This window comes from Durio zibethinus, chromosome 6, assembly GCF_047325235.1.
Source record: "Durio zibethinus cultivar Kanyao isolate XHJ-2024 chromosome 6, ASM4732523v1, whole genome shotgun sequence".
NCBI lineage: Eukaryota > Viridiplantae > Streptophyta > Magnoliopsida > Malvales > Malvaceae > Durio > Durio zibethinus.
This window is the reverse complement of record NC_143167.1, coordinates 32,069,513-32,085,075: the sequence shown is the minus strand read 5'-3', so window position 1 is coordinate 32,085,075 and position 15,563 is coordinate 32,069,513. Positions and strand designations below refer to the sequence as shown.

At 34.4% G+C, this 15,563-nt stretch overlaps 1 protein-coding gene and 1 long non-coding RNA gene across 41 annotated transcripts; one reads left to right on the top strand and one right to left on the bottom strand.

Moving 5' to 3' along the window:
* Positions 1–16: 16 nt before the first annotated feature.
* LOC111284860 (glutamyl-tRNA(Gln) amidotransferase subunit C, chloroplastic/mitochondrial-like) lies at positions 17–1,743 on the bottom strand. 2 transcript variants are annotated; one of them, XM_089762977.1, is made up of 6 exons: positions 1,499–1,743; positions 1,368–1,408; positions 1,002–1,057; positions 604–655; positions 422–507; positions 17–265 (listed from the first exon to the last, which is right to left on the bottom strand). In XM_089762977.1, exons 1-5 carry the CDS (start codon positions 1,700–1,702, stop codon positions 432–434), a joined length of 429 nt encoding a protein of 142 aa, XP_089619103.1. In that variant the 5' UTR covers positions 1,703–1,743; the 3' UTR covers positions 17–265; positions 422–431. The 2 variants fall into 2 exon arrangements, with proteins under 2 accessions (XP_089619103.1, XP_022729654.2); XM_022873919.2 differs by having other exon boundaries at positions 17–507; positions 1,499–1,742.
* A 957-nt stretch (positions 1,744–2,700) lies between these two features.
* Positions 2,701–15,132, top strand: LOC149518582 (uncharacterized). Of its 39 annotated transcripts, XR_016343115.1 has the most exons (8): positions 2,701–4,485; positions 6,473–6,568; positions 8,481–8,606; positions 9,527–9,607; positions 9,693–9,752; positions 13,777–13,850; positions 14,308–14,367; positions 14,616–15,132. It is a non-coding gene; the product is annotated as an uncharacterized LOC149518582 (long non-coding RNA). The 39 variants fall into 39 exon arrangements; XR_016343116.1 differs by lacking the exon at positions 8,481–8,606; XR_016343114.1 differs by having other exon boundaries at positions 8,481–9,607.
* Positions 15,133–15,563: the final 431 nt, after the last annotated feature.

The following is a 15,563-nucleotide window of genomic DNA, read 5'->3' as shown; positions in this document are numbered from 1 at the left end:
GTTTCACCAGATACTGTTGAGGGAGACATGCCACCAAATAACCTTTACCAAAATGACTGATTTCAATAGTTTTTATACAAATAAAAGAACAAGGGAGGCATGCTCCCATATTGAGAGCTTCATGAACACTCCAATACATCATCAAGTGGTTGCAAAAAGAGAAGGTTACTTGACAAGAGAAAGTTTCTTTCCTCATGTTAGCCGATCTTCCCCTTACAATTAAGATGCGTACTTTTTATATGAGCATGAATGGCCCCACTATGTTCTGTGTACCGTCCGTTGACAAACATTACAAACACAGATATCAGTGCATGAATATTATCTGGGGAAATTCTGCCCCTACAAAGCCAATTTAAATGAGAATCTATGGTCATTTCATAGTTACAATTCTTTGGGAACTAAAGGGAGAACAATATGGTACCCAAAGAGTGTTACTCCTTGTTCAATACTTTAGGAACTTTGATATATGGCTCCTCATAGCTTGGAACAGACGCTATCAGTGCTTCCCTGTTTAGAAACATATTCAAAGTCAAAACAACCAGAAAATAACCCAGTGCAAATGCAGAACTCAAAACTACATTGCAGCAAACTATCTTCACTCACTTATTATCAAATCTTTCAGGGACATCTTCACGCAGTTGATCACCTTCAGAGTCTGCAAAAAAAATATAGAGTTGGCAAAAAACCTTGTTAGGGCCTAAAATCTAGTTACAAAATGTAACTGTTACTCGGCATTGGTTGCACATACCAGACCACTGTTTGGGGTCTGATACTGAACCACGATTTAGTTAATTTGGCCTGATAAAGAGTACTGCATATCAAAACTTTGAACTTTGACAACTCAAATAGACAATCAAGTAAACGCCTCAATTACATTAGCTCAATTTCGATGCAACACCGTATTTTCGTTCCCCTACGAACACATCAGAAACGTACAGGGAAATTACACCACCAACTAACAAAAAGGAAACACCAATTTTATATAAATGAGTTCCAAGTACCTGCTCTAATAGCGGGCTCCACGCTGTCAAGATCAACAACTTGAAGTTGCCCAAACCTGCAATAAAAACCCAAGAACCAATCAGAGAATTTAGCTATCGTTTTGCCATTTTCAAGTTGTAATGTGACGAGAATTACATCCTCTGGCTAATATGATCGCTGTTATAATCATTGATTAAAGTTCATTCTTATAAGTATACAATATTTCGACAGATTTTATCTTTATAAGAACCATGGGATAACCTGATAAAACCCTAATTGAAACCCAAAAATCAGCACCCATTTTGTTGAGACATCTCCAAATCATTATCAAATATTAATTGATTTGAATTGAATTTGGTTCTGAATGTCCTTACTGAGAAAATTACCAGTCTATCACTTGTCGGATTTTGGGAGCAAATTCTTCAACCTGGAACCAAAGAACGAAGAGTCGAAGATATCAATTGAACAACAAAGAAATGAATATGTGGATAAAATGGAGGAAAATAGTGAAAGAAACCTCATTAGTAGCGAGTGAAATTCGAGCTGTTTCAGCCAAGCGAGGCACATCCGGTGGTTGCAAAGACGACCTCGTTTTCGTAGAAAAATCTCGTATTTTGGGATTATTGTTAATAAGAAAAAAGGGTTTTGAAGATGAAGAAGCAAAAGAGAAGCTGCCCTTCAACTTGAAGTTGCTGAACATCAGCAAAGCTCTGCTCCCCATTTTTCTTATGCCTTTGGGTTTTCCAATGGCAAGTAAATCCTATTTCCGCAATTATATGCTTTAATCAATTTGGGCCACTAGCGGAAGAAAAGAGCCCAGATGTACTGATGCAAAAGATAAGAGCTGAGGTCTAGAGGCAAATATTGGGCTCATTTATATTCAGCTCAAACCTAAACAGAAATGCTATGTCAAATATGAGCTTCCTTTCAACTTGGGCTTGGCTTGCGCCATGTCTTGAGCTGCATGTTGCAGAGTGTGGAGGCCGGGGCTCTGGATCGTTGACTCAGCTTGCATTTTGTTCATGTCATAACCCAGGTACAGGTTGTAGCCGTCGCTTTTGCTCATACTGAATAGTGTCATACTCTTACTCTCTGCTTGGGTCATTTTCTTGTGAACTTGGGCTTGGCCTGTGCTCAACTGTTGTTCATGGTTTTATTCATGAAAAGTTTTTTTTAATGAGGCAACTATTTAGTGGTTATAGCAACTGATAGCAAAAGGGAAATATTTCACTCAAGATCGTGCTTTGAGGTTGCCTGGTGAAATTTTGGAATGTAATGGCAAGTATATAGGCACGGAGAAAATGAGATCCTTGCATGGGTACACCACCTTTGAATCTACTTTCTCAAATAGGTCAGCAGAACTAGTTCCTTGATGCAGTCATGCAGCGCTCGCTGTACATATATATTCATTTTAGTTGGTAGATTATTGTTCTGGAAACTCATGCAGCAGCGGATCTATTCCAAAAAATTAGAAAATTAAAATTAAAAGCCATTTAAATAAAAAAAAAAAAAAAACTTAACCCCAAATAAATATTGGGCTTTATTCCAAGCCTTAGACTCGGTCAAAACTCAGATTACAATTAATTTGACCAAATCATAAAAAATCAATAGTCATCCTCCACGTGTCTTAAATCTCTAAATATTCGGTGGTCTTAGTCAAACTTTCTAACGGCTACTAATTCCTTATATACCTAATAAATAGCTGAAGCATCCATAGCCTGACTAGCATTCGTTTTTCAGATTTCTTTAGTAAGTAGGAGAACGCGGGCTTGTCTAATATTTTCTCTTCAAGTTTGTCTATTACTTTTCTTCCTATATTATATTGGTCTGTTTGGATGATTGTTCGTGTTACCTTTCAAATCTGTTTTCTTGTTAGATCTATCATAACGATATGATCGAATGAGATTTTGTGTTTTGATCCTTTTAGGAATGAAAGGAAATCTTGTGTTTCTGTTGACGTTGGTATGATGATTGTGAATCTTATTATCTCTTTAAAATGTTTTAGGTGCTGAGTATTATAGGGCCTTTGGACCCTTCTATTATTTAGTTGCTGGTGTCGTGAGTTACCAAAACTTGTAGTATATCATTATTTTATTTTTTGTTTTTGTTGTTAGGGTTTTTGGAACCCAAAATTTAATGGAGTTGGTTTGACTGTTTTCTGCTTACCTTTTGGAAATTTTATTAAAATTTCTTGATGTACAATTGTTGACAACAGTGCATTTATTTAATGAGGAATTCTCGCTTTTAACATTTTGGATTTATGTTTTTCATGTACATTCGGTATTTTTTTTTGTCAGAGGTTTTGGGATTGCAGAACTTAATGGAGTTGGTTTGACTTTAAATAATTTTCTCCTTATTTCTTGATATGTGTCTTTACATGCAGTAGGAATTCTTCCTTCAGAATTTTGGGTTTTGGTTAATCTTTGGAATTCTTTGGTCCTCTATTTCAACCTTTTGCTCCTCTTTTTTCTGGTTCTTGGACCTCATATTTTTAATATTAACAATTTTTGTTATGGTTTTATTTGGTTGTTCATCTTGATTTTAAAATTGTATATTTAAATGGTAGTGTTGATAATGAGGTTTCTTCATTATTTTTGGTACTGCTTGAGGTTATCAGTTGCAAATTAAAGAAAATAACTAAAGGTTGGAAGACTTGGAAGCAGTTGGGGTAAGAATGTCTTGTGAATGTCTGGAATGTTGACCCAAAATCCACTTTTGAATTTTTATTTATTTCTACTAATCTGTGTAGGTGTCTGAGTAAGCTCTTGTCGATTGATGTTATAGTTAAGTTGCTGCCATGTTGGTTTGATAAATTTTTTGGTTCACCGTAGATGTTTATATCTGAGGAACTGAGCTACTTTTGGCTTTTGTTTTTTTGGTTTTCCTGCTATTGTGATTTCTTATGTTTTAGTTTGTTGTGGTAATGTAGAGATGGTTAGTTCAGCTGGTTTTCCTCCAAAGAAAGGGGCACAATTGTACGATTTCACTGTTGTTTTGAGGCGTTCTGTGTTTAGATATGTGGGTCCAACTTCTCAAGCTTGAGAGAGTTTCTCTTTTCTTTTTTTTTTTGCTAATTTTGCTACATATTTGTGTTTTACGTGGTCGCCTAGAGAATGCATCATCTAATGCTATGCAAGTTTTGGTTTTGGTTGCATCACCCTTCTATTGAAGGTTTCTACCTTCTTATTGTATATCTCATTGTTCTTTTTGCGTTTGGCAGTACACAAAAGCTTTATTGTGAGCTCCAAGATTTGCCCCATTGAACTATTTTATCCACCTGAATTCGTCTGTTTTTTACTCTCCAGATGTTTATTCAATGTAGCTTTGCAGTAATAAACTGAGAAATATGCTTGCTTCTGCTTATTTAACTGTTTCATTAGTTTGCTTTTTAGATATGCCAAGTTGAGGACATCACTGTTGAAGGTCTTATGAAGGGATCTGTTGTTCATTTCCATCGGGCAAGACCGATATATATGCAGTCTTTTTGAATAATCAGTGCATCTGGTATGGGTATTTTTCTCCATTATCTTTTAGGTTCTATTTTATGCAATTTCTCTCTCTCTCTCTCTCTCTCTCTCTCTCTCTCTACACACACACACACACACACGTGTGTGTGTGTGTGCATGCGCCTGCACATGCATGCACACAAATCAAGTCCACTGTAAATATGGTCTTGTATACCTTTTATCACCTCTTATTTGTCTTAAAGCAAGGTAAAGAAACGACAACTGAGCTTGGAAACTTGTTAAAAGTTATCTCTATGGATTACTTTTTTTCTTCTACAGGACGCATTGGTGGTGTAGGTAGAGGAAATTTTTTAGACAATGGTATTGGAATTGCTGGTGGCCATAGTGTTAGAGGGGGCCTTGGATGTTATATGGTAGTTTTGTTGAGGGTGATGTTTCATATGGGAATTCACAGTTGCCCTGTGAACTTGGTAGTGGAAGTGGAAGCTCAGCTGACCTAACTGCAGGTGGTGGTGTTATAATTAAGGCTTTTGGGTCTTTTTTTTTTTTTCATGGCATATATTTTTGGCTCTTTTTAATTTCTGAAGATTGTGATAACCAAGACAAGGATTGATTGAGTGCCACTGGTGTCTGTTTTCTCCGAAATGGTTATGTGACTAGGTGAAATTTTATTGATCATGCTGGGCAGCTAGAATTTTAGTGCGACTGGTTGGTTGATTTGCGATTACTGAAATATCACCTCTTTCATCTTGTCCCGGGATTGGAGTATCATGCTTATTTTAGCTTATAATTTACATTACGAAATGTTGAAAAAGGTTTAATTCCTTTATATGTGAAAAAAGGGGGCCATGGAGCCATGTTTGAGTTGTTTTATCATCTTAGACTCCTACACTCCATTTTGTAGGAAGGATGGAAAGGGGGAAGGAAGGAAAAAGGTTTAATCTAATGGTTGAGCTACAAAATATTACATGTTATGAATCTCAACCATTGGATGAAAATATTTTCCATTCTTTCCCCTTTCTGTCCTCCCTACCAAATATAGTCTTAGTGAATAGTTACTGCTTTATTTAAGTTTGTTCCTTAAATTTTCATGAGATGTTATATCTGAAAAGCGATGGGTACCATGGAGCCTACATTATCAAGTTTGTCTGATGAGGGTGCTGTGAGGGCTGATGGAGAAGGTTTTGAAGAAACTGTCTGGCAGCAAGAGTATTCTGTTTCTAATGGTTCAAGCGTAGCTCCTGGGGTGGCTCTGGCAGTACTGTACTTCTGTTTCTGCACACATTGATTCTTGGCAAATTTACTATTCTTTCAAGTGTTGGAGGATATGGTAGTCTCAAACGGGGTGTTGGAGGAGGAGGTGGAAGGATTCATTTTCTTTGGTCAGAAAATCAGAAGCATCCTCATTTTTAACCATTAAGCATTCAGTGCCAAATATTATATTACATGGCGAATGTTTTATGGATATGTTAGAAATGCACTAGTTTTATATGCATTAACTGTTATACTATTCATCAAGCAAGTTGTATGCTTTGCTTTGCTTTTTTTTTTTTTTTTTTTTTTTCACAATATTTTGGACTGAAGCCTTAAACAGCAAATATATTGTATAAGATTTGCTTTTGGGACTATATTTGGGTGGTAGACTTAAATTGTTATGCCATAATGCTTAGATCTCATCTCACTGCTACAAATCAAATGGTGAAGCTGTTAAGGTTTTGAATTTGCCTTGACACTTTGATTGCATTAGTGAGTAGTCGATCCTTATACATGTCATTGCTTTGAAGCACCTGACTGGAACTATATCTTGACATGACAGTTTTAGTAAAAAATGTATGCAACAGTTATCAATTAGAACCAGCACAGTTACCGCTTGCCAAAATGGGCTTCTTAGTTTTCCATTCCGTTTAACTAGAAACTGTGTCATTGCCTTCTAGTTTATACTTGCGATTTAATACTTTTCATAGACGCTTGTTTAAGGAGTTTATCCTTTTGGTATTGTGGTGATGTTTTTGATTATTTTACAGGGGACGATTAGGTAGAGACGAGATTGGTGGTGGATAAAATTGAACTATGACTGGTAAAAAGCTTGTCCAAAGGGACTGTATGGGGATATTTTGTTGGTAAGTTGGCAATGCTGTTGCATTCTGAAGTTTTTTAGATTCTTTTCGTTTAATGTGGAATTTTTCAGTGAGGCTATACTTTTATTTGAAGCATTTGGAACTTTAAAGTTTTTCAATAACAAAATTAACATGAATTTATATTGAAATGCTTACACTTTTTAAGTTTAAGGGGGAAAAATTCTATCCAATCCAATTTTGGGTGAATTTATGGGCCAATGTAATAAGAATGAATATTTTGGAGGAAGTTTACATTTCCCCTCTCCTCCAAATTGATTGGAGCTATTTCTATCTTTCATCTCTTTCTACTAGAATGTAAAAATCCTTTTTCTTCTTTCTTTATAACTGATACAAATTGGTTAATACTTACAGCTGTTCAAAGTTTGTTAACTATTTCTGGTTCTCTAGGAATGTCTGGTTGGTACTTTTAAATTATTTTCTCCATTCCTTTTGGAAAAATTTTAAAAATTTCTTGATATGTGTTTTGAGTAATTCACTCTGGCATTTTAAAAGGATATCTTCATGATCTCAGTTAGGTTTTATATTGCTCCTAATTAATGGTTTTCATTTGAAATGGTCAATTTTGCTGTAGTAAAGGAGAAATTTGTTGCCAAGTTTTCTTTTCCTGTTTTGGATTAACGTGCTTTTCACTCTTAAAACTTTTTTTCTCTTTTTGAACTTGCCTATCGTTATTTCTTTTTTATTTTCCTGTCAGGGTGGAAGGCAAAACTTAATAGAGTTGGTTTGACTTGAAACTGTTTTCTGCTTACCTTTTTGCAAAATTTTGAAAATTTCTTGATATGTTTTTTTACATGCAGTTGTTGAAAACAGTGTATTTACTTGATGATCTCACTTTCAGCATTTCTTTTGTTTTTGCAATTCTTTTCTGTTTTCTGTTTTACTTTGTCTTTCTTTTGTCTGCTATTTTAAACCTCTTTTTTGAGTAATCTTATTATTCTTAATAGTTTAGTTTAGTTTAGTTTAATTCTTGGATTTTTTAAAAATATAGTTGATAATGAGGCTTTTCGATTATTTTAGGGTCATTTTGAGGTTATCTGTTTGAAAACTAAAGAGGGTAAGACAAGGTTGGAAATTTGGAAGCAGTGGATAAGGGTCACTTTCGAAAGGCTTCTTCCACTTTTATATCTCAGCTCTCCATTTTTAAGTTAGATGCTGTAATTTAGAGTTTGGAGTTTGTGATTTTCTTTTGAGATGTTATGAATTTGATGTATATTTCTGTTTGTCACTTAATGTTTTAGATTGTGGAAGACTGGGCCAATATAATGCTAAATATTGAAAATCTGATATTTGAGATCCTGACCCAGCAGGTCTGGGTTGAACTGCAGTATTTTCAAGGTTGTCTTTTGACTTGGTTTGGTTTGGTTTTCTTATAGATTCTCAAGTTGGGGTGGATAATTCATCAATCTCAATGCCGTTTAAACCTTTTTGTTGAAGAAGTGATTTTATATAATTTTCTTTTTGTTGCACTTATGTTGCTTCTGACTGGTTTTTACCCTTTCTTAAGTTCTTTATTTGTGAGCTGTGACTGAACTTTTTATGCATTTTGATAGGAAGTTTTCTCCAATGTTTGTCTAGTTATTCATATTATGTTAGGAATGTGAAAGATTCTGATTATCTTTGTGGATGGAGTTTGAAGAATGAAGAGATAAGGGTAAGCGGTTGCAAAGATGATGGTCATGGCCCATCACTTTTGGACAATGATTTTCAGATATCCTTGTGTGCTTGGAGTTCTTATAGTGTTGTATGTTGTGATGTTTGTGGCATTAAGGTTTAAGATCCTTCGAGAGTTTCAAGTTTTGTGACCTTTCTGTGTAAAGTCATGATTGGGTTTTTATATCTTGAGGTACAGTAAATTTTTTGTGATTTGGGTCTTTTTTTGGTTTCATTGGCACAGATGTAGGTAGTGGGAAGGAAGATATTGCCTGTTAAGAACTTCTAACAGGATGGAATCATCAACTTTCATTTTCTTTAAACATCTTCTCATCATTTTACTTATTCTTCACAATGGTGGTTAATAAGGGTAATTTTTGTGCAGTTTTTGGTTCGCTGGCTGTTTCAATGTGGAATTTTAACTTTTCTGCTCCGGTCATTTCCTTTTTTGAAGGACTTTTCACTTTTAGCTTCTTCATTTTTTTTACTTGTAATTTTGTACTTGTATCTGTTTAATCTTTAGTGTTGGTGTTTATTTGTTGTTAGGGATTTGGTAAGTTGAACTAATATAGTTTCTAAACAAGATTCAAATGGTTATTTACTATTTTTTGGACCTCTTGCTATTACTTTTGAGGCTTTCTATGATAAAGATCCTTTTAGATTTTGAACTTTGGAAATTTTGCACTTATTAAAGAGTACATGTCTTTATACTTTAATTGTGTTTTTAATTTTTAGTTCTAAAACTCCTAAGAAGTATGGTGTGATCATGTGAGCATGATAATGTAGATGTTGTTTGAAGTTATTGGAAGGAGATGAGGATGATGAATCTGGCAGCAATTGGGAACAAGATTAAAGGTTCTTGTTTGCCACTCGTCATCATCTTTGCTCCCTTATTCTTGTTTCTGGTTACATGTTTATGATGGAATTATGTCTATTTTCTTTATATGTCTTCTCGATCATTTTTTTTAGCCTTCACATTTGCACTAATACCCTTATTTTAGTGTAGTTTAGAGATAATTGATAGTCGTGGTTTACATTCTATCTTCATTTAATTGTTTACAAAAGGGGGTTTATCAGGATGTTTTGCAGGCAGTGATCACTTTGCTTTTTTGTTTGGTAATGTCATTCTTTTTTTCTTTTTTGTTTGGTAATGTCAATCTTTGGGTTCTGTCATATGAAGCATGGATCCTTGGAGAGTTCTTTTCTCATTTCATGTTTTTTGTTGTTGAAACTTCCTACTTTTCTAGTTTTTTGTGCAGCATGTTTCTTTTGATTGCTTTTTTCCCTTAGATATTCTTGATTTGTGGGACTCCAGAGAACAAGATCTTAAATCTCTTATCCTTGTGAATGGAGCTTTGGAAGGAGGATTTGGTAAGAGATGAGGGATTTTAATTGTCTTTATCCAGAATTTGATTAACAGAAGTCATATAAGCTCATGTTTTTGGTAGTTTTACAGGTTTGGAAAGATTCCAGTGATTACTTGTCAGCTTCGAAAGATTTCAGACATTACTTGCTAGTTGGGACCGTAATCTTATTCAAGTTTTCACTTTCATTTCTTTGATTTATGCTGGTTTGCATAAATGTTTGGAACTTGTTACTTTTTGGGGACTTCAAATTTAATGGGTTATCCTTGACTGAAAGAGATACGTTTGTAGTTACAGCTATGTTTTATGTGAAGTGGTTTGGTTCTCCTGATGTAGAATTCGTTGCTAAGTCTTGGTTTGGTTCTCCTGATGTAGAATTCGTTGCTAAGTCTTCATTTACTATTTTGGATTCATGTGTTTCAGTGTGCAGTAATTTTTCACTTTTTATCCTTTCAAAAAAAAAAAACTTACCTGTCTTTTATTTTTTTTTTAATGTCTAATTTTTGGTTTTTTCTTTGTCTTTGTTTTGAGATGTTTTTTGAAGGCAAAATTTATCAGAGTCAATTTGGTATTATGTTTTCATTTTACTTGATATCATATTCTTCTTATCCTTTGTCAAAATTTTGAAAATTTCTTGATATGTTTTTACATGCACTTCTTGACAACTGTGTGGTTAGTTGATTGGTAATCCTCCCATCAGCATTTTTGAAAAGATACGTGTGTAATTCCTATAATTTATAATGGTCTTAATTGCTTGTTTTTATATGTGGTGGTTGGTTGGGTTCTACTGATGGAGAATTTTTGTTGCCTAGTCACCTGCCTATGTTTTTAATGTACATTCGGTATTCTTTTTTTTTTTTTTGTCAGAGGTTTGGGGATTGCAGCAGTTAATGGTGTTGGTTTGACTTTAAATAATTTTCTCCTTATTTATTGATATGTGTTTTCATGCAATTGTTGACGATAGTGTGGTTAGTTGTTGAGGAATTCTACTTTCAGAATTTTGGGTTTTTGTTGATTCTTTGTAATTCTTTGGTCCTCTATTTCAACTTTTGGGCCTCTTTTGTCTGGTTTTTGGACCTCATGTTAACAATATTCTGTATGGTTTTGTTTGTTTGTTCATCTTGATTTTAAAATCCTGTATCTTGTGAAAGTCTGGAATATTGACTCAAAGTCCATTTTTCAATTTTTAGTTACTTCTGCTAATCTGTGTTAGTGTCTGTGAATAAGCTCTTGTCGATTGATCTTATAGTTAAGTTGCTGCCATGTTGGTTTCATAATTTTTTGGTTCACCATAGATGTTTAGTTCTGAGGAACTGAGCTACTTTTGGCTTTTATTTTCTTGGTTTTCCTGCTATTGTGGTTTCTTTTGTTTTAGTTTGTTGCAGTAATGTAGAGATGGTTAATTCAGTTGGTTTTCCTCCAAAGGAAGGGGCACAATTGTACAATTTCACTGCTAATTTTGAGGTGTTCTGTGTGTAGATTAGGGGTGTAATTGAGTCGAGTCAAGCCGATATAGTGAAAAGCTCAAACTCGAGCTCGACTCCCAACTCACGGCTCGAACTCGATTGAGTTTTATTTTCTTAGCTCGAGCTCGATTCATGATCGAAATCGAGCTACTCAAGCTCGCTCGATTAAGCTCGATTAATATGTAAAAATAAGCTCGATTCTTATACTCGACAAGAGCTCGATTATTTGTGCTCGAACTCGAATTCAAGATATTTTATTAATTAAAATAATAAAAAATATTTAAATATAAAGCTCGATTAGGCTCGCGAACTACTCAAGCCGGGTATAAGAATACTCAGAACTCGGTTCGATTGATGAATCGAGTTACTTGAGCTCGAGCTCGACTCGATAATAATCGAACCGAATTCGAGTTTTATTCGAATCGAACCCGAGTAACTTGCAAGTACTAATATATCATTTACACCCCTAGTGTAGATATGTGGATCCAACTTCTCAAGTTTGGAGAGAGTTTTTGCTAATTTTGCTACTTATTTGTGTTTTGCTCTTCCATAGATTGTGGAAGCAACATTTATTTAGGAAATATGGGTATTATAGCTATCTCCCGTCTCCATATATGGGTTTGTTTTGGTTCAGTTTCAATGTCTGTGGAATAATACCAGAGCGGAAATGATTTATGTCAGAAGTTCTGTTAAGATATTTGCTTAATCTCTAGAGTCTAGAGTCATTTTCTATATTCTGCCTTGGTTTCTTCCACTTTTTTTGGGTCTGTATATTCCTATTTAGTTGTTTCTGCAGGATAGACTGAGCGTGTCCATAAGTTGCTGATTTCACGAGTTTTTTAGAGGTTTAAGCCTGTTTTGAGACTCTTTTGAGATTAATGTAGAGTGGTGTCATTTATCCCCATTTTGTCCACAGGTGGAGAAGGTCTTGAGGTTGCCTTTCAAGTTGGTAACTTGCTGATTTAATGGGTAAGAGTGTGGGTATAGAGTACAATCTTAAGTGATAAAAATGTGTTCTTGAACTGATTTTTTAGTTAACATCTCTCTCTCTCTCTCTCTCTCTCTCTCTCTTTTTGCCCATTTATTAGTAACAAGGTTCCCTTTTGGTACTGAACTTTATGGCTTTGTAGTAGGTCGCAACTTTTTTAAGTTAACTTCACTCTATTGAGAGAGAAGAATTATTCATTAGCGAGCGGAGAAATTAATCATTAGATAAAAAATTGCATATTTTCTTTTCTATTTTACCTTTCTTTTCTCGTACCATTTCAAAATCTTTGCAATGAAATAAAAAAGATATTTTATTTCCAGGGATTGCGATGTATGCCTGTGAAAATGTATTGGTAATAAGAATGATGTGGAATGGATTAATTAATAATAAATGAGATTTCAAGACCAAGTTGTCCTTTTATTGGAGGAAATGTTAACTTTTTAATGGAAGTCTCATTTTAATAATTAATCCCCTGTTTCATATCTTATCATTGCTTTATCCCATGGTGAAATGGGAAACCAACAGATGGTAAATATAATATGAATTGCTGATAAAGTTTAATTAATTTTAAGATTTGCATGAGATAACTTCTTAGTTTTTTGTTCTTTCATATTTTGTGTTTCTTAATAGATAATACAGAATATATGTCTTCTTTGTCCTGAATTAATTCCCCATTATGGGTACTTTCTTGTGGTATTTGAAACTTATGCCTGAAATTCTTTTCCTGGGTTTTTTCTTTTTATATTTATTTCTGTTCTTTTCAGAACTAAATACAGTAAGATTATGGTTCGATTTCACAATTTTTGTTCAGTATTATGTTGGAGTTGTTTTTATTAAAAAGATGCACTTTGTGAGATTTTATTAGTCTTAGAAACCTTTGGAATCCTTCCTTCGAGGTTGTAATCGTATTTGTTTCCATAGTGCTCTCTTTGGGATCCTTTTGAAGGTGTGAAGTGTTTTGGAGAATCCTTGCACAGTATTGGGGCTCTGATTCTGGATACTTTGGTGCTTATGCCACAGTGTCTCAACTTATTTAATAAGTTGCGCTAGTTAAAGATTGTAGATTTATGTGGTTGTATTTATTTGCTTATTTAATAATGCAGCTCAAGTTTATGAATATATTCCTGTATTTCTTGTCGAAGGGAGTATCAAATTTGTATCTCTCTTTTGAGAGAGAAGTATTATGCGTTACCAGTTGGAGAAATTTCTGCTATCATTTCCAAATCTTTGGAAATGAAATTATAAAAGGTGTTTAATTTCCAGTGACTGCAATGTGTATGCCTGTGAGGAATGGATTAATAAATGTTAACTTGTTATTGGAGGCGTATTGGTTAAAAGTTGTCCCTTTATTGGAGGAAATGCTAACTTGTTATTGTAAGTCTCATTTTAAGAATTGGATCTCCTGTTTCGTACTGTCATTGCCTTTTCCCATGGTGAAATGGGAAACCAACAGATGGTAAATATAGTATGAATTGCTGATAGAAGTTTAATTAATTTAGAAGATTTGCATGAAATAACTTATTTTTTTATTCTTCTTTTTTTTTTTTTTTGTGCTTCTTAATATCGTACAGGATATGTATGTTTGTCCTGAATTCAATCCACCATCATGGGTGCTTCTGATGAAAATTCTCTAGTCATTATCATCGATTCTGTCTTTGTGACATTGGTGGTGGTGTTCAGTATCTCCAGTTAATGCATTGTGAATTCGTTTGTTTTATGTAGTTCATTAGCAGTTGTGACGTGAATGACTTGGATTTCATTATTGTTCTACAGATTGGAATTCGAGCAATTTATAGGTATGTTTATAATTGTTCATCTGACCAGAAAATGTTTATATCTTCATGTCGAAGATCTTAAGTCTATAACACATAGGCCTGTTCTATATTGCTTTTGGATTTGATAGAGTTTTATCAATACTCATGATTGGTCTATGCCACAAGGCAGAATCCAAAAATTATGTAGAACGTGAATTGCAGAACAGTAATGTAATTAATTATATGATCTTATTTATATGCCTTAAGTTGAAACCAGATTGATGATCATTATAATACTTTCGAATCGCAAGAGTAATCAAGTAGTTGGTGAGGATTACAATTTACTTACATAATTATTTATGTGGTCTCTTAAAACTGTACATTTTATTTATTTATTTATTTACACATTTTTCCACCCTTTCTTTTCCCCGGAAAAAAAATTACACAATTAGATTGTTAAAAGAAATTACGTACTGATGCTTGATTTTAATTCTTACAGCACCCTTTCTCCATGCAATTTGCTGGCTTTCAGTCATGTTTCATTGGCTTGTCCTGAGCTGTATGTATATTTTGCTCAGAACTTCCATCTGTTAATGCAAATTTTAGGAGTTAAGTAGAACGTTTGGCTTGCAGCAATGTTCTTTTATCACCGAAGATTCACTTCTACAGAAAGTGGCTTTCCATATTGAAAAGCATTTTCACTATAGTATATTAGAAATAGCTATGCCACATATTGGCGTTTTATTGATTCCATAATTCATTTTATTTGTTTATTGATCGTGAATTCACTATGTCTGATCTTCTCAGTTCTGCAAAGCACAGTCAGAATACAGCAAAAAGGAGTCAAGAAAATGGAATCTGTTATTGACTTTAGCCAACATCCAACTTTCTGAGCTTTAAAGTTTCTTTAAGTTGCCAGCCTTGTCCCACATTTCTCATTGTCACTTTTCCCTGTCGCTGCTGCTGCTGCCACCAGAAAGGCCATCTTTGATCTTCTGGAGGAGATCTCACTTGTCCTCCACCCTCTTTATGATCTCACCCTGGCAAGTCACAGCACCGGATGTATGGTGCCGAGCTTGGTTGCCATTAGTCTGGCTCATGTACTAATTCTGGCTCGTGTGGGGCATGGTGTGGTGTGGGCGAAGCCCTCGGGTTTGGCTGTAGCAGAACTGGGTCTGGTTTTTTTTTTCCCCGCCATGTTCTGTATAATGGGTCACAGCCTAAGTGAATTATTCTTATTCAGTGATGGAAAAAAATAGAATTATGCAGGGATGTTGGACAGGTTGAAATCGATTTTTTTTTTTTACCCCTCGTCTGGAAGAAAGTGTTGATGGCTCAAACAAAAAGATTTTTCCTTCAAAATGTCTATCTACTATTAATGGAGAAATTCATGTCATAATAACTTCTGCGTTATTTCACTTTGACAAAAAAGATTATTTGTTTCATTCAAACCTAGATTTATTATTCATTGACCATTTCTCATTTAATTTCTTTGAAACATCAAAATTAAATCGATGCCTTGCAAGTAGGATAATAACTTTTTTATTAGGGGTGGGGGAGGAATTGTACGAGTTTGGGAGTAGAACTTAGATCTGTTACGTTTTATATGGATGAATTTTATAAGATAAGATTTAATAAAATAATTAGTAAGATATGGTAGTAAGAAATGCCTCCATGGCAAACTCATGAAACTTGGGAAAAAAGAATCTTTTCTAATAATGATTGGAGGATGCCACTAAAGTTTGAGCTACATGC